Source organism: Eurosta solidaginis, chromosome 5, assembly GCF_040869045.1.
Source record: "Eurosta solidaginis isolate ZX-2024a chromosome 5, ASM4086904v1, whole genome shotgun sequence".
Taxonomy (NCBI): Eukaryota; Metazoa; Arthropoda; class Insecta; order Diptera; family Tephritidae; genus Eurosta; species Eurosta solidaginis.
In genome coordinates this window covers 19,200,941-19,224,085 of record NC_090323.1, presented here as the reverse complement: position 1 = coordinate 19,224,085, position 23,145 = coordinate 19,200,941, and the positions used below count along the sequence as shown (strand labels likewise).

Genomic DNA, 23,145 nt, shown 5'->3' with positions numbered 1-23,145 from the left:
ATATGAATTTTTATATTTATAAACTATATAAATACATTAACGTCTATTCATAGTCGTTCCCTTTCCGAAACCTTGTTTTGAAGTTCTTATTTTTCCTGCGCTGGTAGTGTTGCTCATCAGTTTGCAGAGTCATATTAGTTTGGTAGGTATAGTAACATCAGACGTAGCGAAATTAGGAAGCATGTCAGGAGTATCACCAGAATCCAAAGAAGCATGGTGATTCATTTCGTCACCTCCGTTTTCTTCCATATCCGGATTCATTCCATACTAGTCATTATAAATAAAGGGCGAATTAATAGTGACTTATAACCATAAAGCCATAACCAGATAAATCAGCTGATCGAACCTACCTTATGGAAAGGAATGTAATCGATTAATGGTGCCATACCATAACGCTAACGCCATAGCCAATCAATTGGTTTTTGGTTTCTCGCCATATCCATAACCTAAAAATATTTGAGTTGGTGAATTTAATAACTTTTTTTTAGATTTTCTTCATTGTTTTGGATACGTTATGTCTAAGATACTTATTTTTTGTGGAATATGTTTGTAATTTTTTGCATTTTCATCATTTTTATGAACTTTTCACGATTTTTAGGTTAAGGCACAATTAATCGATCACATTGTGATGGTTATGGATATGGGTATGGTTACGACTATGGCGTTAGGGTTAAGGAAGTTTAATTTGGCTTTAACTTGTAGATGCCACATAGGTGTAACCATACCCTCAAGATCTTTCCGTTCAAATCTTGTGGTGTACAATGAGCAAACTTTTCATAAACATGTACACGTAAACTTGTATTTGTTCTAAATTGTTCACCACATTCTAAACATAGAAAAGATGTTCTTTCATCCACTGATTTCTCATGTTCCTGTATTAAGTGTTTGCGTTAATACCATTGTGATTACAATATGGACAAACAGTCAATTCTAAACTTTTCGTTGTTTAATCAATTGTTTCAGCGTGTTGTACATGTAAATGAAAATTCATACTTGAATGTATTTTCGTCTTCCAATCGCATAATTTACATTTTAAATAATAACTATTAGGCATATGAGAAATCTCATGGTCCAATAATTTTTTGAAGCTTGGTGTAGCTGCTTGAATATCACAAAATTTACATTTTGCACCACGTTCGTTATATTTAAATTGTAAATGTTCTGGTTTCTCTACACGATGCATAAAGTTTAGATGCTTTTTCCAACAATGTGGTGAATTTAATTGAAATACATACATTGGGCATTGTCTCATGAAAAATTTTCCATAAATATACAGAGCCTCTTTATGTAGGCTCTTTTCTTAACATCTAATTCTGGTCGTACCGGATATGACAGTTTTGCTTCAGCTTAAAGCTGTTTCGATTATTTCAACGAGTTCGGACGTGTATCTAACTAGCTCCGTGTGATATTTGTAAATAACTTGAATTTAATGGTTTATGTGCAGTAGTAAAATAATATTTTGATTTTACTTAGACACTATAATACGTGCGAGCGAGCAATGAATTGTTTTTTAATTCAAATATACACGAAAGCTCAAAAATAAAAATGTCGTGTGATAAGTGCAAATTAGCAATTAACAGAGAAACTGGAATACGGTGCGATGGTGTTTGCGGGAAGATTTTTCACCTAAAAACAAAGTGTTGTGGCCTAGATGAATATGCATCTACTGTGCTAAATCAAAATAAATTGTTAAGATTTATGTGTGACGACTGCGTTACATATATATATATATAATATAGATTCTGCAATGCGAAACATGCAAGCAGTGATAAACAAAAATGGTGCCCTATTAGAAGAGTACAAAGGTGAATTCGAATTGGCGCTTAAACATAACGAGTATGAAATAAAAAAATTATTAGAGGCGATTGAAATTAAATTTAGCGAGAGAATAAAAGAAATGCAAAAGGTGCAAGAAAAATGTGTAGTAAATATAAGTGAAGTAAAGAAAATAAGAGATGTAGCGGAGATATTTAAGAAAGACAGCGAGAAAATTTGCAGTGAAATTAAAAATAGTAGCGAAGAGAATAAGAAAGCACAAAAAGAAATAAAAGAGTTAGTCGGTAAAACGAAGGCCGCCAACAAACAAATGTCATTTGCTGAAGTACTAAAAAAAGATAAGAGAGTGATGCCAGATATTAGAAAAGAAGTGCCTTTAATAATAAAGCCTAAATCAAAACAAAACAGCAATCAAACAAAAACCGATTTAAATGAAAAAGTTGATCCAAAAGAACTGAAAATAAGCAATGTACAGTCTAGAGCAAATGGTGTGATATTAATCGAAAGTGAAAACGACACGGAAAGAAATAAAATAAAATGTGCAATCGAGGACCGTATTGGTGAAAAATATGAAGTAAAAATACCCAAAATTATGTCTCATAGATTTGTAATATCGAGGATGAACTTTAAACATGCAGATGAAAAAATAATTGAAATGTTAAAAAAACAAAATACTTACATTGCGGATGGAAATCTGAAAGTTTTAAAACAGTATGAAACAAAAAAGCTCAATGTAATATACTACAATGCATTAATCGAAGCAGATCCGGAAACGTTCCAAAAGACTATCGCCGCCGAAAAAGTAAATATAGGTTGGGAAAAATGTAGAGTTTTTGATGGCCTTGAGGTACAACAGTGCTATAAATGTAGAGGATTCAACCACAAAGCCGCACAATGTAAAAATGAAGAAATCTGTGTGAAATGTTTAGAAAAACATAGTTCAAGGGATTGCAACCGAGAATTAACAAATAAATGTATTAACTGCATACGTGCGAAAGAAAGACTAAATATCGATGTGGACATTAATCACGTGACATTTAGTAAAAGTTGTCCACTATATGTGAATAAACTGTAAGCTAAAAGGAGAAAAAATGGTTACTAGCAATCAAAGTCAATAATACTTTTTTATGCAAATATACAAGGACTTATAAATAATAAAGCGGAGTTAGAGCACATTATAGAAGAGCATCAATACGATATAATAATTCTATCGGAAACTCATGTAACCGAAGACATAGAACTTAGTGAAATAAAACTACAAAATTTCAATAGTTTTCAGTGTGTATCAAGCTCTCGAAGAACAGGTGGCGTGATTATATACACGCATAAAGAAATTAAAGCGAATATTGTAGACTGTCTAGTCAGTGATATGAAAATATGGACATTAACAATAAAATGCATCGTTGATAACAACGAGCTGTACATCATGGGGCTTTATAGATCACCAAATAGCTCGGAACGTGAATTTTGCAACACATTTCAAGATAAACTGGAAACGATAACGGAAATAAGTAAAGATTTTATAATAGCAGGCGACTTTAACATTGACTGGTCGAAAGATAGTTTATACAAGCGAGAATTAGAAAGAATAACAAATGATAACGTTATAATGCAGAAAATGAACGAGAATACTAGAATAACTAGAAACTCTAAAACCTTGATTGATTATGTTTTAACGAATATACACAATCTGAGAGTAACAGTGCAGAATTCTCTAAAAATATCAGATCATGAGTCGATAGTTATAGAAAAACCTACTCGCGAAAGTGTAATAAAACCAAAGTACAAAGTAATTGAACAATTCCACTACAACCAGCGTGAATTTAATAGAATGCTTTTAAACAAAAACCTAAAACATAGTAACGCATATGATGTAAATGAAAACACTGTTATTCTGGAAAAGTGCATACAAGATTTGGTGGTATCTAATACGAGAAGTAGAACGATTAGAAATCGCTCAAGTCGCAACAAATGGTTTAACTCAACGTTAAAGAAGTTAAAAATAAATAAAATTAGAGCATACCAAGCTGCGAGAGTAATGGACGATACCAATTCATGGTTAATTTATAAAAGTATATGTAAAACATACAAACAAGAGATAATAAAGGAAAAAAATAAATACTTTAAGCTAAAAATCAATAGCGCAACAAATCAAAAAGAAATGTGGAGAATACTTAAAAATTTAATACTTAGCAAAGATGTAAAAGAAATAAGCTCTATAATTTATAAAAACGAAGAAATAAGTGATGAAAATGAAATAGCTGATAAGCTCAATAAATACTTCATTGAGAGCATAGAATTAATAGATCAGTCAATTGATAAAGAAATATATATTAACAATATTGATCATTGTCCTGAAACCTTTCATTTTAAAGAAATACAAATTTGCGAACTAAAGGCAATTTGTAAAAAACTTAAGAACAAAAAGGATTGGAATAATGTGAGCCCAAAGATCATTTTAGACAACTGGAATGTACTTGGGCCTTTCTTAACAAAGTTAATAAATCATTCATTAATGAGCGGAGTATTCCCAAATGAATGGAAGGACTCATTGGTAGTGCCAGTTGAAAAAATCGCTAAAACAAAAAAATGTGAAGAGTTTCGTCCAATAAATACTCTTAAGATATTTGAAAAAATAATGGAAAGTGTTGTGAAAAATCAACTACAAACGTACCTAGAAACTAATAATATACTGTCTCTGAACCAGTCCGGATTTCGTAAGAATCATTCATGTGAAAGTGCAATAAACTTCGTCGTAAGTGAGTGGAAGAAGCGTCCACGAAAAACAATAATAGCAGCTCTATTTCTTGATTTTAAAAGAGCATTTGAAACAATAGACAGAGGTATTCTAATAAAAAAGCTGTATATGTATGGAATAAGAGGAAAAGAGCTACTTTGGTTTAAGGACTACCTTACAAATCGTAGACAGCAAACGAAAATAAAATCCACAAAATCAAGTTTTTCATATGTGAATACAGGGGTGCCCCAAGGATCTCTTCTGGGAACAATTCTGTTTATAATTTACATAAATGATATAGAAAAAGTGATATCAAAATCCAAATTGGTAATGTATGCAGACGATACATTGGTATATACAGAAGCAGAAACAGTGGAAGAATGTAAACGAAAGTTAGAATGTGATATAGATGAAATTATGAAATGGCTTAAAATGAATAGGTTCAAATTAAATGAACAGAAAACAAAAGTAATGGTGATAAATACAAATAGCGAAATAAATTTAGAGATAAATAATACTAGTATTGAGCAAGTAACCAATATGAAATACTTAGGTGTAATAATAGACAATGAGCTCAAATTTAACAATCACGTGGACTATTTGTGTAAAAAAACTGCAAAAAAGATTTACTTCTTTAGAAGAATACGAAATAAATTAGACACTTTAACAGCAATAAAAATATACAATACAATCATAAAGCCACATTTTGAATACTGTTCCACAATTCTGTACACATCTTGTAACCAATCACAAATAGGAAGGATACAGAAATTACAAAACAAATGTATGAGATCAATAATAAAATGCCACAAATACACCCCAATAAGTCACATGCTTGAAACATTGAAATGGCTAAATATTGAGCAAAAACTGATGCTCAATACACTAATAATGATTTTTAAAATTAAACAGAACAGGGCGCCGATGTATTTAACAAGTTGCATTCAGTATGTTAGAGATACACACCAATATGCTGTGCGGAATGCGAATGACTTTCGACTAGGATTACAGCGGACTACTGCAGCCCAAAACACATTATTATATAAGGGCCTTAACATATTTAACTCGTTACATGATTATATCAAACGAGAGAATAATATTATGAATTTTAAACGGCTATGTATAGATCTTATTCGAGGCTAAAATACTTTTTATTACTTTTTACTTTTTATTACTTAATATATATATATCATACACGTCTGTGAATTGAAAATGAATTTGTGATATTTAAAATTTATTGTGAAATCAAAAAATATGTAAACATATTAATAATAAATATCAATCTAATCTATAATCTATCTATCTATCTATATCTATCTATCTATCTATAATCCACACACATACTATTTTCATATTCTGTTTCATAATTTCCATCATTTTCAACATTGGACTTTGTATCAACATCATTATCATCATCGTCATTTTTTGATAAATCTGTTTTAAGCTTCATATTTATCAAAGGTTCATCTTCCTTAGTATTAGAATTAGAAACATTGTCATCTTCGGTTAAGTTTTTATCAAGTTTAGCTTTTTTCCTAGGTTTAAATTCTTTACTATCCGTACTAGAATTAATACCATCATCTACATTTTTCGTGGTCTGTTTGAGTTTTTAAATTTGCCAATGGTTCGCCTTTAGCAGTATTAGAATCAGAATGGCCTTGGCCATCTTCACCGTGTTGCAAAGTAGGCGACATATGTTGGTGTTGATGCTTGCGCATATTGTGGATATGTTGGTGGTTCACTAGCCATTAATTGTTTAGAAGTTTCAAGTTGTTGCGATTGTTGTTGTTGTTGCTGGCTGATGATGTGGTGTTAACGTTTGTTGTACAATTTATTCGGGTGATTGCACATATTGTTGGTGTTGTTATGGTGCTGGAAAACCTTCCGATATTGAAAGTCCTTGATTAGTGTAATCCCCACGTAGTGAACTACTCCTGTGACCACGTCCGCGGTAACTATTACATCTGAAGGCGCTTAAGTTACAGGCATAGCTGACATCGCTTATATATATATATATTTTTTTTGCGTTTCAATGTTTTCCGGAATAATTAATCAACTGTCATTTCGATGACAGCATGAAACGTCGATGTGTTAGTGGAGAGCGAAAAAAGCTTTGAATGTGTGAGTGAACTGGTTACCTCCGTCTTGTAGGGATATAGCTGAATCAGTTGCGATGAATTTTGGACACACATAGAATACATAGAATTAGTGTATAGGGTGAAACATAAACACATATTTCAGTTACATCTGAGTATAATGCGTATTGAAATTTAGAAGTACACATTTTATGCGCAGCAATTTCAGAGGTGTATTTAAAGTTCGACGCGTAGCAGTCCATATAAAGTTTAATAAGCGTATAGACGTTTACGTGTAAAAAAAACACGGCTATAGTAAACAAGGAATGATAGTCTGCGACTGAAACATTTATGTAACTCCGCTTTAAAAGTTCTTCAAGGGTTAAAAAGCAGCAGCTGTTCTTTGTTGACAAGTCCATCCGTAACATTTCACGTTTTCACATTCGTTGTAATTCCAGAATTAGAATGTTTTATACAATTTTTTTGGCAGATAATTATCAAAATTTTTTTACCGATTTCTTTTTATAATAAAAACAAAATGGCCCCAAGCAAGCTAGACAGGATCTATCGGCGTATGCTTATAACGCGGTTCTTTGAAAAAGGTTGGGGCACACCAGAAAATTTGCAGCGGTAAGATGTGCATACATGTTTACGTAAGATTATATTTATTTATGTGACATTGTTGTTGCTAGGCATATAATTAAATAAATTTAAACAATTGATCCATTCAAGGGCAAAGTTCACATTCCGCATCCCAGCCAGCATTATTTTAAATTTTTATTAAATCGAAGGTAATAGTCTAGTTGAGGGGTCGACTGCTAATACGCGTCAAAAAACATCGATAGAAGTGTCAAAATACGCGTATTAATCTCGAGAACAATAATCCGAAGGCGGAAAAGACAAATTTTATCTCTGTCCGGAGATAGTTAAAGTTGGCGACTTTCATGTGGTTGTTGTTGTGTGTGTACCCACAAAAAAAATTGTGCATCACCGTGGCAGTAGCCACGGTTATACCACACACCCGGACTTGGCATGGCGTAGCCCAGAGTTATTTTTTATAAGCGCGGCCAAAGGCCGCCAACGCACGCTTCCCAAGGCAGTCGGTTCTATGTACCGGAGCGACTCGGGATTTTTCCCGACCAAGGACTGTCATTTCAGTGTGACCCCATTTAATTTGTTTCGTCCCTCCCACAAATTATCATCCTCCCAGCAGCTCCTTGCAGCAGGACTGCTCCATACTCTCTTACTCCGGGAAGGCATCAAATCCAATCCGGGTCCGTCTCCTGACCCCGGTCCTGAGAAATGGTTTTGCTGCATCTGCCGGAAAAGAATCTTTTTAGGACGGTCATACTCTGTTCAGAGTGTCTCGTGCAAGGGATGGTTGCATCGGACAGGTTGTTCTGGGCTTGATCCCAAAACCCGACGTCCACGTAACTTTTATAAATCTTTTATGGCTCCTTGCTGTTCACTCCCAAGGGCGTCCCGTAGTCTACGCCTAAGCGCCCCCCCCCCCCCCCCCCACTACCTTCCAGCAGCTCAAACAGCTGATACCACTCATAACTACTACCTTCGTAGTAGAGTTTGTAGCAATGCTGAGCATCAGCCCCTGCCCCCGTCTTCTCCCCCCCCTCCCTCTTTTCCGGCAGCAATCGTGCAGGTCAGGGAAACAGACTTAGTCCCTACCTCCGTTTGCACCATCTGCCAGCACAGAATATATAGGTTTGCGACATCCGCCCAATGCAGCTCCTGCCTTGGGTGGTGCCACTTTCCTAGATGTTCTGGTCTCCGCGACGGCAACCCCCCAACGGGTTTCATCGCGCCATGTTGTCAGGTCGCAAACCCAAATCATCCGGCTACCCCAATGCTTGCCCAAGGACGCCCAGTCCCAGGGCCACAACAGCAATTGCGTCTTGGCCTTCCACAACCCAGGCGTAGTCACCCGTCACTTACCCCCAGAGTGGCGGCGTCTCCCCTTATGCACTTCAGAATTCTGCAGTTAAACTGTAATGGACTAACTGGGAAGATTACGGAGATAGTCGATTTCATGAAGCGGCACAACATCCGCATTGCTGCGATTCAAGACACTAAACTCACAGCAAGATCTGCATTGCAGACCTGCTCTGGGTATAATGTCCACAGGAAAGACCGCGAGAGCGGAAATGGAGGCGGCCTCGCGTTTATCATACACCACTCTGTGCAATATTATATATTTGACCGCAGGGACAATGTCTTAGAACGTCAAGGCCTATCTGTCCGGTCGGGCGATGCAAACCTAGAAATCATCAACATCTACATCCCTCCTGCTACCTGTTGCCCCAGTGGATACCGCCCTAATATCAGGGCCTTACTCACTGGCAACAATCGCATTATCTTAGGCGATTTCAGTGCCCATCCTGATCTATGGCATTCAAACTTGCGGGCGGACAGTAGGGGTGAGATGTTGGCGGATCAAATAGAAGAAACGACGTTCTGCACAATAAACGGAGACGCCCCCACACATATGGTAGGAAGCTGTCACAGCTCGCCAGATATCTCAATCGTGAGCGCAGAGCTCGTAAACTGGCAGCCGATGGTAACATTGGCATCCGACCACCTGCTCATACTTAGCTCGCTCGAGCGTACCGCCGACTTCATCGGCACTGAAAAATGCACGCCGGGAGAATTCCCGAAATCAGGCCCCACTTCCCGGCGGAGGCCGCAAACTTAGCAAGAGAACGTGACCTTATAAGACAGCTTGATCCAGGCGACCCCCAAATAAGGGATATAAACCACCGCATCAGATTGCTTGTGGATGAACACAAGCGGGCGAAATGAGAGGAGCACCTAAGAGGTTGTAACCTCTCTACCGGTGTGGGTAAACTTTGGTCCACCGTAAAGTCCCTATCGAATCCGACTAAGCACAAAGACAAAGTTTCCATCGCCTTTGGCGACAAAGTGCTGTCGGACGCGAAAAAATGCGCGAGCGCTTTCTGCCGACAATATATAATGCATCCTACGGTCGACAAAGATAGACGGAGAGCCAATAGACACGCACATAAACACAAATTCAGCGCGTCACCAATCACCATCACCGCTAAAGAGGTTGAGCACGCCATTGGTCGTGCTAAACCATCCAAAGCAGTGGGCCCAGACGGCATAGCCATACCGATGCTTAAAAGCCTAGGGAAAGAGGGTTTCAAATATTTAGCGCATGTCTTCAACCTGTCTCTTTCCACCTTTGTCATACCCGAGAAATGGAAAATGGCCAAGGTGGTCCCGCTACTAAAGCCTGGGAAACCAGCTAACATAGGTGAGTCGTATCGTCCGATATCTCCTATCGCCAGTGGCAAAGACGCTTGAAGCCATTTTGCTCCCTTATTTCCAAGCAAATTTGCAGCTAGCCCCTCATCAGCATGGCTTCAGAAAACTCCATAGCACTACCACCGCGCTAAATGCCATTAGCACCCAGATAAATTGCGGCTTAAATCAATACCCCCACCATAGAACAGTACTCGTAGCGCTAGACCTATCAAAAGCTTTTGATACGGTCAACCATGGCTCGTTACTGCAAGACCTGGAAGGGTCTACCCTTCCCCCATGTCTTAAAAGGTGGACCGCAAATTATCTGGGTGGTCGGCAGGCATCGGTGCAATTTAGAAACGAAACATCAAAACCAAGGAGAATTAAACAAGGGGTTCCACAGGGTGGTGTCCTATCCCCACTTTTGTTTAATTTCTACATATCTAAGCTACCTTCACCACCGGAAGGAGTCACAATCGTTTCCTACGCCTCGCGAAACCTGGCATTATCACCGACTAAATCTTCCGCGACCATATTTACAACATGGACGTCCCAAATGTCGACCATTTTGAACATCCACGTCGATGGCACTACGCTACCGACTGTCCTACACCCCAAAATCTTGGGTGTGGGACTTTTGATCAGGATCTACATTTTGGTGAGCACGCAGCCGCAATTGTTCCGAGAATTCAGAGCCGTAACAAAATTCTCAAATCCCTCGCTGGCAGTACCTGGGGAAAAGATAAAGAAACGCTCATGACTACATACAAAGCAATTAGCCAGCCGATTACGTGCTACGCGTCACCCATATGGTCGCCAAGCCTAAAAACTACCCACTGGAAGAAACTATAGGCCTGCCAAAATACTGCTCTCAGAATCGCCACGGGCTGTCTTCTTATGTCCCCAGAACACCATCTGCATAATGAGGCGAGAATACTCCCCATCAGGGAGAGAAATGAGATGCTGACCAAACAGTTCCTGTTGAATACCCAGAAACCTGGGCATCCCTACAGACATCTGATTGATGAACCAGCACCGCCTAGGGGCTTAAGGAGTCATCTCCGTAAGCATTTTGAGGAAATACGGCACCTGAGAACCCAGCCGTATGAAGTGAAAAAACACAAGCAGGTCCTTGGTGAACTCCATAAACAGGCGTCGGACCTTTATGCCGGGAATTGCCCGGTGAATCCAGTACTTAAAGAAAAGTATCCAAAACTCGCGGAAGAGGAACGCATACCCCCCAGGGAAACGCGTGTCACTCTTGCTCAACTTCGTTCTGCATACTGTAACAGATTAAACTCTTACCTATCCAGAATCTATCCCGACATACAAAATGTATGCCCCGCTTGCAATGTGTCCCCACATGACACCAACCATCTCTTTAATTGTAATGTGGAACCAACGCCTCTAACACCCCTTTCCTTATGGTCCACCCCTGTGGAAACGGCAAGTTTCCTTGGACTCCCGTTAGAGGATATTGATGACAATTTGTGATAGGTCGCGGCTATTAGGTGGGGCGAGCATTGCTACAACAACAACAACAACAACCCGCCAACGCAGAAAGGTGTTCTGCGCAAAAATACTATGGATCCCACCCCCGGTTTCGGAGGTACCCGCGGACCTTTTTCGGTTTTTCGTTAATATCTTTTGAACGAGTTTTTTATTTTCCTCTTTCGGATTATCAATACTGATGTCAAGACGCGTCGTTTGACACCTCTCTCGATATTTTTGGTAGCGTGTATCACACCCCAGATGATTAAAGACGGAACAAGTTTAAAACATTTTTTTTCCAAAATGAATGTGTCATTGGGGGAAATGTACGGTAGTTCAAAAATATTATGAGGGGTACCTCAAATATGTCTACTCCTGAGTGATAATCCTTTACTTTAGCTCACAACCGCTAAAACACGTCCAAAAATATCGGTAGAGGTGATTCTTGCCAGAAATTTTGAATTTCCGCTTTCGGATTCATGGTCCTGAATCCAAATCGCATCTTATGGCACCTTTTTCAATAATTTTGGACGTGTTTTAGTTATTGTGAGCTAGAGTATAGATTTAATTTTTCCCTACAAATTTGGTCGCGAGAGCTACATCTTTCGACTCCGAACGGCAGCTGCCAGGCAGATAAATTTTCACTAACCTGCTTTTCATGCCAAAATACTGCCGAGGGGCGACTACACTTAAAACACGTTTTTCTAATTGAAAAAACTGTCTAAATTTTGATCTTACTTTGCCCGGAACTTAAATTCAGGACCTTCGGTGTGTTAGGCGGAGCACGCCTCAACCACTAGACGGCGGGCGCTTTTCAAATAAGTGCATCGGTTATAATTCAATCACGTTAAGAGGTTGAGGTACTCCACTGGTGCTGTGTGGGCGGTAAATATACATATGCGTATGCATACTGCACATATTTGAGCATAGTGCACTAAATTTGTTGTGTACTGAACAAAAATGTTTATGATCTGCTAATAATAAATTATTTGTAATTTTAGGTTATTCGAGTTCCGTAAAATTATATCTCGACGAGAGACATGCTTTAAATTAGTACCTCATGATTATCCTGTAGAAATCACAAAAAATGAGAAATATTCTGATTGTTCCATTTTGGAGGGGAAATTCATGACGCCTTTTGAGCTACATTTACCTGGTGTAGTACCCAAGGCAGCTCAAGAAGCTCATTTTCAAGTGATATTGCCGAAAAAATGGAAAGATAAGCTATTCAAACCAATGTGCATCCATTTAGCTGGTACAGGAGATCACGTACGTACATACAAATTTTTTATCTATTATGCTATCAACATATTATGTTTCCATAGGGGTTAGGGGGTTAGAATATACCCGCGGGTTGTATGCCTGTCGTAAGAGGCGACTAAAATACCAAATGGATTCAAGGGGTTGTGTAGCGCAACCCATTCAGGTTGCCAGCGCTATATATAGCTTCTCCAAACCCAATTGTCAACCTCACCTATCAGTGGCGAATCCTATTACATTAACAATCGAGGCTCTGGCGACCCCGAACTCCTCATGGATCTAGGGGGTGGGAGAGCGGTATGGCCTAGAAGGTCGCATGTGGTCATAACAAGTTCCCGAGATGTTGTTGTTGTTGTTGTAGCAGTCTGTCACCTCCCAGTTGAAAAGGTTGGTCACATCCCTTAATTTTAGTAATCTAAATTGCTTCTAATGAAATCTAGTGTCGTTACCGAGATGGTCGGGCTTGGTACCGGAACGTACCGGATCTGCATCCGGCAAAGGACCAGCAACATCGATAACACTCCGCAAGACCTTCGGGGAGTGTCCTAACGCTGCAACATCAACAACATCACAGTGGTTATCAAAAAAAAAAAAAACAGAATGTGTAGCCATATTGCGCCATAATTCAAAAACTATTCAAAAAATTCTTGTTGGTAAATATAAAAATAAATGTAAGGCGCGTGTAATCGTTGGCCCTTAATTTGGCAAATTTAACGCGTACAATAAAAAACTCCGTTTCATTGGATATGCGTTGTGTACGCTGCACTGATGACGTACGCTGTCATAGATGAATGGATTTGCAACTCTTTGTTTCGAGAGAGCGCTGTCAAAATGCACATTTTAACGTACCGGATCTGCATCCGGCAAAGGACCAGCAACATCGATAACACTCCGCAAGACCTTCGGGGAGTGTCCTAACGCTGCAACATCAACAACATCACAGTGGTTATCAAAAAAAAAAAAAAAACAGAATGTGTAGCCATATTGCGCCATAATTCAAAAACTATTCAAAAAATTCTTGTTGGTAAATATAAAAATAAATGTAAGGCGCGTGTAATCGTTGGCCCTTAATTTGGCAAATTTAACGCGTACAATAAAAAACTCCGTTTCATTGGATATGCGTTGTGTACGCTGCACTGATGACGTACGCTGTCATAGATGAATGGATTTGCAACTCTTTGTTTCGAGAGAGCGCTGTCAAAATGCACATTTTTTATAACATTTGTCAATGATGCCACTCCAAACAAAAATGAATGGATCTGAATATGGGGATTTTAGACACACATTTCGGCGATTATAGTTTCAATCATTTAATAAAATGATAGTCGTAAAATATTTATTTCCTTAAAGTTATTTTACAATAATACGACTAGTTAGAGTTAAATATAAACAAATCTAAGTAAAACTAACATTTCGATTAAATTAATTAGTCAAATATTGTAACGCATTTAACTCGCAGTGAAAACCATATATTCTTTTGAAATTTCAGTAAATCGGACCTATGTTATAATAGTTAACATTATTTAATGGATAGGGCTTATCCTACATGTCTGGCGTTCCAGGTTCTGTGATCAAAATGGACTGGTTGCATCGGGAGTTCATATTTACAAAACCTGTTTTTAGTGATAACTTTTGAATGGGAAATAATATTTACCCTCCGCCTTCGAAATAATAATACTTACACTAATACAAGTATTTTTATCCTTTTTCCCATAATTTTTGAACGCTATTCTACAGTTGTAGGTCAAACTAAAGTTTACCAAAATTTTTGGCACGTTTTTCGTTTTGGCTGGCACATTTTTTGTTCTGGCACCCGCTTCAGCTGGCGCGAGGGATTTATCTGTGATTGTTGCCAGCAACAACTAGAAGATAAATCCCTCGTGAGAGCGGAAATATGAGAGCGTAAACAAAAGATTCGTATCAATCTAATCTATGACGCTGTGCTTTTATTTTGCTATGTCTTCTCTAGTTGCTAGAGTTGGGTCGTTTCGTTCTGAACTTGTTCAATTGACCAGGTCTCTCAACTGAACAAGTGAACTAGATCTTCGGTTTCGGTTCTTTTAGGAGAAAATAATTGGAGGAATTTTTCCGCGGGAATAAAACATCCGCGAGAATATTTAGAATTGGTCTGTGTATATTATATTTTCACATGAATTCAAAGTAACGGGAAAGTACATATGTGTATGTTTTTCTCAGTTCAATTTTACATTGTGGAAACAAATAGAATATAATAGAATAATCGAATTATGTATTTACATAAACGGATATATGAATGTATGAGTAAACTTCAAATGAATTATAAATGTATACGTGCTATGTTCATGTGTGTATAGGTACGTTTGATATCACATAAAGCGGATGATCGAATGTAAGAATGCAAAATGATAGGTCGCAATAGATTGTAGAGCGTGTGAGCGTATTGTGGTATAGGGTAGATGAGACGTTCTGCGACAGCGCGATAACCTCCGAAGAGATCTAAGGCCGAGCTTCTCTTCCAATTTGCGCCGTGCTCTTGATTTTCCCTACAAATTGGCCGGACGGGAACTACATGTTTTATACCGACTCCGAACGGCATCTGCAAAGCAGATGTTTTTTCACTGAGAGCTTTTCATGGCAGAAATACACTCGGAGCGCTTGCAAGGCACTGCCGAGGGGCGACCCCGCTTAGAAAAATTTTCTTCTAATTGAAAAACCTTATTTCTAAAATTTTGATGTTGCTTTGCCCGGGGTGTGTACCCAGGGCATACGGCGTGGTAGGCGCACCGCCGTGCTTGTTGGTGCATTTACGAAAACACCGCCGAGTTATAAAGGGGTTTCAATTTTAAAATAAACAATTTCGCGCTAGGAATTACATTTAAAGTAAAATGTATTTAAATGTGGTGTGAAAAATTTTGATTAGGCTGTAATATGTTTCTATGATAAATCAACGGTTAAGATAATGTGTGTTAGAATACAACGTCATGATACACATAAAGCAAAATATAAGCAATACAAAACATTAAGGTACTGATTTTCGGTACGAGTTCAAATTATAGTAAGGTGCGTTTAAAATAAGATTTCACTGCTCATCTTAGCTTAAGCAGTTTTTTGCACCACATCGTTTCTTAATCATTTTTTTATTTTTTAATATTAATTTTAGTATTTAGTTTATTGTGTAGACCAATTTAGTTAAAACATTGAAAGGAAAAATTGATGCATCGATTGATGGCGTTTAATAACATCTCAATAACACTAGTTAACAATTAGCTGATATCCTATAACATATCAGATTCAAAAGATCATCAAATCATATCAAATCAAATAGTTATAGAATGATCTAATATAACAAAAACAAACATCATTGGTATCTTCTTAACCACCATATCAGAACCGCCACGGGCTCTCTTCTTATGTCCCCAGAACACCACCTACATAATGAGCCGAGAATACTCCCCATCAGGGAGAGAAATGAGATGCTAACCAAACAGTTCCTGTTGAATACCCAGAAACCTGGGCATCCCAACAGACATCTGATTGATGAGCCAACACCACCCAGGGGCTTAAGGCGTCATCTCCGTAAGCATTATTAGCAAATAGGGCACCTGAGAATGATGTGTGAGTATGAAGTCAAAAAACACAAGCAGGTTCTCAGCGAACTCCACAAACAGGCGTTGGAGCTTTATGCCAGGAATTGCCCGGTGAATCTAGTACTCAAAGAACAGTACCCAAAACTTGCGGAAGAGGAATGCATACTCCCCAGGGAAACGCGAGTCACTCTAGCTCAACTTCGATCTGGATACTGTAAAAGGTTAAACTCGTACCTGTCCAGAATCAACCCCGACATACAAAACATATGATGTGCTTGTAATGTGTCCCCACATGACACCAACCATCTCTTTAATTGTATTGTGGAACCAGCGCCTCTAACACCGCTCTCATTATGGTGCACCCCTGTTGAAACTGCAATTTTCCTTGGACTCCCGTTAGAGGATATTGATTTTGATCGGTCGATTGTGATCGGTCGCACCCATTGGATGGGGCGAAGCACTGTGACAACAACAACTAAATAAGCCCATATCACAACTATATACTAGTTTATGTGAAATTTATTTTTCCAAGAGTATTTAAAAAATGGATAGATCTTAATAGATTTATTAGAAGAGTGTGACCAATTAGCGCAAGTGCCAATCTATTTCAGAAAAGGACAAATCAAAATCAGAGATTTATAATCTTTATTTGCCCATTTATGAAATGCACTTAATTTTTTCTAAAAGCATCTGCTTTTTATTTTAACAGTACAGACATTTATGAAAAATTGCAAAATTACTTTTATTCTTTTTTTTCAGTTTTATTGGCGAAGAAGAAGTTTTATTGCAAAACCTTTGCTTAGGGAAGCAAATATTGGAGCTATAATATTAGAGAATCCCTTTTATGGCCTCAGGAAGCCAGATCAACAAGTGTAATATTAACCTATTTACATAATTCGTTGTTTGTGTGTTTCAACTCGGTCTTGCACTAAATTTTAAAGAAATTGTGGGTGTTAATTTAACTTTTCAAATTGGAATAACATGTTCATTTTAAACTTAAAAGCATATTAATTTTATATACGTTTACCTTGTGTGATTTTAAGTTTAATCAGACATACATACATATATGTACATATATAATCTTATTTCAATTCATACATTTTTATTTTATACGAATAAATTTTATATTATTTTTCAGGCGCTCCAATTTGCAAAATGTTTCTGACATTTTCGTAATGGGCGGATGTCTCATACTCGAATGTTTGGTGTTATTGCATTGGTGCGAGAGGAATGGACTTGGTCCAATGGGCATAACTGGTCTATCCATGGGCGGACATGTATGTGTGTACTAATTTTAGGTGTCGTATGTTATAACTGAATTAAGTTATTCATTTATTTTCATATTAATTACAGATGGCATCTTTAGCAGCTACAAACTGGCCCAAACCGCTTGTACTGGTACCCTGCCTATCGTGGTCTACCGCTGCACCCGTATTTACAACAGTATGTTCAGCCAATTAAAAGTGTTGCTGCAATTGCATATCTTTTTACATATTCACAGCTAAAGAAAAACCCACTTTCTTGGCTGCCGTTTCCAATAAAATTTATCTTTAAACAGCTCTGAAGAATGTCATAACCGAATTTTTAAAAACAAACCCTATCTGAGAATTATATTTCAGAATCGCTCTTTTTATTGAGATGGGGAAGAGAAAGCTGTATAAATGTAATAAGTTTTTCAGGACTTTAAGACAAAAATTCCGAGTAACATCCTCGAATTCTGAAACTTTCTTTGAAGGTTTATCATCAAAGGCGTCTAAATGTTTTGGCTGTGAACATTGTAGAATGATATATCCAAGATTTAGATTTTCTTTGGTCCGATACTTTTCTCTTTGAAGTTGCCAATCAGTTCTAAAATAATGCTTTTTCCAGACAAATTTTTAAATAGTGTTCTTCGAAAAATAAAGCTAGGGATCGTTCTTAAAAATATACATATTAAGATTGAGCTTTTTTGAACTAGCGCAGGCAATTTTTGTGAAATAAATAGAAAAAAAGTGTCGGAAATCGCAAATTATGAGCAAAAATTTCCATAGCACTACCATATGCCTTCACATATAAATTCGATTCATATGAAAATGCCCTGAATTTCATATGAAAGTGCAAAGAAAAAGCCATTCCATATGAAGCCAAGGCAGGGAGGAACACGGTTACCACACCATATTTTCATTTAGGGCCAAAATTCATCAAAAAAAGGACCAAATTTTTGTTTTATTTGATTGTGATACAAGCAATTCACAAAAGTGTCGTAGTCGTTGGTAAATATAAAATTTCAGGATGATTCCATGGTTTCCTATACAAAATTTTAATAAACTTAGCGAATAGGAGACTTAATTCAAATTGCACAAACAAAACCCACTACTTTTAGGTATTACATTTTCAAATTTCTAGAATAAGTCTATGCCTTCTCTAACTATACATTTTGAACGTAGTTTTGCTGACAAAGCTCTTAGTTGTAGCATTATGTTGTTAATTGGAAAGAAATAAAATTATAGCGCAGTTAGGTTTTAGTAAGAAAAAGCTCAAAAATTTGCGTTTTGATGTAGCCAAACTATGAGCAAACTCAGTAAATCATAAATGATGCTTAATTTTTCCCCTGGACGTTGACTGTGCAATAACGGAACCTGATTACATTTAAGTAGGTACTAGAAATTAGTTAACAGCGTTGTTAATGAAGTTTATGGGGTTCTGTACCTACGAGAATAAAACACAAAACACTTCTTTCGCAATCAAATCGTTTTTACATTTGCTTCAAAATCTGAATATTAAAGTAAATTTGTTCAATCGCGATTCATTATGCATTTATAAAGTTACCGCTTTCAAGAACTATTCCTGCCTTACTTAGGTTAAATATTTCTTATGCCAAGCTACTTGGTTTTCAAGTATTTGGCGTGCCTTAACATCACAATACTCCAGCAAGTTTTACATAGGATTTCTTTTTAAAAAATTTTGAAAGTGTTACCAAACATAAAACCAATTAGTTTCATTATTTTATTTAGTTTTTAATTCTAATTTTAACTCGACGGCCATCATAATGGCTCCATCAGTGGAAAGCCCTGCCAAATTTCTTAGAGGCACACGTGCATTTGAGAAAAATTTTCTTAGCTCATCTAGTGAAAAAAATCTATCACGAAAAGTGATTGATAACCGATCGAAATATCTCGATACTAAAACAAGATTTTTTTCTGATAAGTCCGTGTAATGTGTTTGCCCTGTTTGCTCTCCTATGAAATGTCATTGGTCTGCTACATTTTATTGACTGAGCAATTTTTGTGGTAAGATTTCCATATACATAAGTAAATTGAAAATTATATGTGGGTTAATGAAAATGTGCCAAATGTTGGGGGCAGAGTTGTGAATTTTAACCTCAGGGGTTGGAAGGGACCATTTTTGGTCCAAATGGACCAATAGTGGCAACCGTGCAATCCGGCATGATATTCAAATTTACACTAACAAAAATATTGTAACACTAAGGAAAATTTTAATTAAAAATTTATATATTAAGGGGACCCATGATTCAATCACAAGAGGTTTGCTCGGCAGACACATTTTTTGACAATTTCAGCCATTTTGCACCCAAATTGAATTGACATCCGTTAACTGTGTTGTTTCTTTGCAAATTTTCGAAAAATATTAGTAGTAGAAATAGGAAGCAATCAGTTTAGAAATACCCGATAAGTACTTAACTGCATAATTTCTTAGAACATTTATTTTAATTTTATGATGAATTTATTAACCATGCCATGATCTATTAGTGTGGCTGAACATAGGCTGTATGAAAAGTACGGACACCAAGGAATCGTGCACTTTCGTAAACCTATGAACATGCGAAACCTAAACCAATTGAAAATTCATCGTTCAACGTAAAAACCTCGACTATTAAATCGGTTCACGTAAAAATTTGATTAGTAAATAATGGACATGCCATAACGAAATGTACTCATTGGGCATGTTAACTTATTCAGCTAAAAGTCTAGAACAGGAATCTACTGCTAATACGCGTCCAAAAATATCGAGAGAGGTGACCGCGACAACAATAGTCCTAAGGCGGAAAAGAAAAATTGTATCTCTGTCCGGAGATATTTGCAGTTGAAGTTGGCAATTTTCATGTGATTGTTGTAATGTTTTTGTGCACTGAAAAAGATTTCGTGTACAAAGGTATTTTGCACGCATTTAATTTTGATCCCAACTTTTATAAGCTCGGCTGAAGGCCGCCAACGCAACCCGGGGTAATTTTTCGTCAATATCTTTTGAACGAGCTAAAGCTTTTATTTCCGCCTTCAAATTATTGTTATCGAGGTCAATACGCGTCTTATGACAATTCTCTCGGTATTTTTGGGCGCGTATTAAAAGTCGGCTTAACTCTTTTTCAACGTCAAGGTAGGAATATAAAGTCAGCCATTTTCTTTTATTGTTGTTTTTGTCAGTTCATTGCGGCTGCTGAGTAGCGTATCACCCCATGTCGGCTGCCTGTTCAAAATCATGCTATCTCAAAATATTTTTCAAAAATTTTCCAATTCAGGATTTGTCACAAAACCGCCCTATATTAGAGTTAGATTGAAGAACGCTTCATCTCAGAATGCTTTTCATTAACTCCCTCTTTTGACAAAATGCATTGAACTTATGCTCATGTAGGGAGTTTTGGAAATAAATTTTGAGATAGTGCATTTTTGAATAAAATTTTCACGTACGGCATTCTTCAAACAATTTCTGAAAGAATCAAACAAACATAACTTTATCAATTCACGAAATATTTAGTAGAAAATGAATTATTTCCCCAAGAACTTTAGGCATTTACAAATTAATTATCACTACAACTATACTACCAAAGATACTTGTCTACTACAAGGAGATTGAATTATTCCCCGTTTTCCTTACTTCGTAAAAGCAACCCAGTATTTGCAAACTGGTGTAGTATTTTTACACAAAACGCCAAAAAAATTACGGCTATGCATTTGCTACGTCATGGCAAAAACGCAACATCAAAAACCATAGTTTATTTTTTCAATATTGAATAGCAAATCATTTTTTAAACTGATTTTTTTCTACGCCCCTCTGCAATTAATATTATCATCAAACTATTTTTTTGCACATGAAACGGTATATTAATCTTTTTCTTTCTTTTCTACATCAAGGGTGTAATGAGTCAATCTATAAATTGGGACATGCTTGAAACTCAATACTATTCCGATGGTATATACAGTGAACGACTGTCGAAAATGGTGACCATAGTTGATGACGCATTTTCTGCTGGTCAAAAATTTATCAAAAATTTTAATCAATCGTTACAAGCACTTAAAAATGATATTAATGATACAAGACATATACAGAAACAAATTACTGATGATATTGGCAATAAATATGTTGATGTCGTGAGCAATCACTCAAACGGAACAGAAAGCAATACTAACACCAGTAGCTCAATATTCTTAAATACGACTTTAGATACGAAGGAAATAATAAATAATGAAAGTAGTTTCAAAATATTAGATCATGATAAGCAGAGTAAAGTTTTAAAAGAAACAGAAATCGGCGAACAAAGGCAAATATCTGCTTTAACAAGATTAATGAAATATATATTACCCATGACAAATTCACAAAGCGACAATAAACGTATTGATATAACGAAAACAAATTGGTGGGAACGTGAAGCTTTACAATTTATGCGCGGCATGATGGATGAATGTACACATTTGAAAAATTTCTCAGTGCCATACGATACATCTCTAATAATAGCCGTTTGTGCCAAAGACGATGCTTATGTACCGCGCGAAGGTTGTTCAAGTCTTGAAGAAATATGGCCGGGTGTTGAGGTTCGATACTTGGATGCGGGTCATGTTAGTGCCTATGTTTTACATCAGAAACTATTTAGGTAATTATACAATCAACGTTATTGCCTTAATTAAAATATTATTATCGTAAAAAAAACAGCACAGTACTATATCGCACTGAAAAACCAGGCATCAGTGTCAAAAATACTGAAGAGCTCTCTGCTGAGTATTTAATGTGCGGTTACACCTGAACTTAGACACCCTAAAGCTCCCATTACTGATACTCAGCATAGACTTGACTTGACTTGGCGTAAACTTGGCAACTTAGCCACGATTATACTCCACTTGGCGCATACAACCTGGCATCATAATCAGCGTTGAAATTTATTTTTAAATAAATGTCAATTTGTATGACCAAATGTCAAAATGAAATGGAAACAAACAAATGGCATCTCAAAATGTAAACGTCACTTAGAACTTACATAGAAAATCAAAATTCAACAGACTTCTAAGTCAAGTTAAGTTTTGAGTAATCAGTAACATGCAATGTTAATTTAACAGAACTGTAAGTGACAGTTCGCAAGCCAAGTCAAGTCTATGCTAAGTATCAGTAATGGAGCCTTTACTTGTTTTATTTATACTTTGTGCTTGTGTTATTTTCATTTTATAACTTGTTTTCAGGTGCTGTGTTATTGAGGCATTCGAAAGATCTAAAAAGATATATATTATGGAGAAAGGAAAAAGTTTAGGCGAAAGCATAAAAACAACGTTAACATAAGGATCTTGTAAATAAATATACAAACTCTATTTAATATAGTTTTATTTTTTTAAATAATATACATACATAGATTCATATATACAATTTTTTGACTGATTTACTAACCGAAAATATAATGTTGTGTAAAATTTGTCTTTGTATTTTTAAATAGGCGTCTGAAACGAATATATGCGGCTTATTAAATGCTTGTAACCGTAATTACATACCGCCAGCAAAGATGACTTGATACGAAATATTTTTTTACGCTCTCACAAGCCAACCTAATATAAACGCACGCAAGTCATTTTCTGTCAAAAATGTCTCGTGCACATACAACTTGTATGAGAGCAACTCAAATTGAATTTGCTGCGTGAAAACCTAACTCGATTTCCAATTTTTGTTCTGCGTGACATTTAGATTTGACGTTTGCACACATGCT

The 23,145-nt window shown here is 36.8% G+C and overlaps 2 protein-coding genes across 3 annotated transcripts in view; one reads left to right on the top strand and one right to left on the bottom strand.

Moving 5' to 3' along the window:
* Nucleotides 1–23,145, bottom strand: part of LOC137254521 (exosome complex component RRP43-like) — an 89,140-nt gene that overhangs the window by 49,120 nt on the left and 16,875 nt on the right. The window lies entirely within an intron of this gene.
* On the top strand, nucleotides 6,728–22,855 carry LOC137253218 (protein ABHD18). 2 transcript variants are annotated; one of them, XM_067789771.1, is made up of 7 exons: nucleotides 6,728–7,218; nucleotides 12,360–12,627; nucleotides 16,944–17,056; nucleotides 17,323–17,461; nucleotides 17,538–17,627; nucleotides 21,314–22,050; nucleotides 22,631–22,855. In XM_067789771.1, the coding sequence occupies exons 1-7, from the start codon at nucleotides 7,127–7,129 to the stop codon at nucleotides 22,725–22,727; spliced, it is 1,536 nt and encodes a 511-aa protein (XP_067645872.1). In that variant the 5' UTR covers nucleotides 6,728–7,126; the 3' UTR covers nucleotides 22,728–22,855. The 2 variants fall into 2 exon arrangements, with proteins under 2 accessions (XP_067645872.1, XP_067645874.1); XM_067789773.1 differs by lacking the exon at nucleotides 6,728–7,218 and adding an exon at nucleotides 12,065–12,243.

Bases quoted from the DNA above. Each gene is read 5' to 3' on its own strand.
- LOC137253218 (XM_067789771.1), top strand. From the start codon at position 7,127: ATGGCCCCAAGCAAGCTAGACAGGATCTATCGGCGTATGCTTATAACG. The intron at 17,057-17,322 runs GTAATATTAACC...ATTATTTTTCAG, and splicing joins AGGAAGCCAGATCAACAAGT to GCGCTCCAATTTGCAAAATG. The intron at 22,051-22,630 runs GTAATTATACAA...ACTTGTTTTCAG, and splicing joins TTACATCAGAAACTATTTAG to GTGCTGTGTTATTGAGGCAT.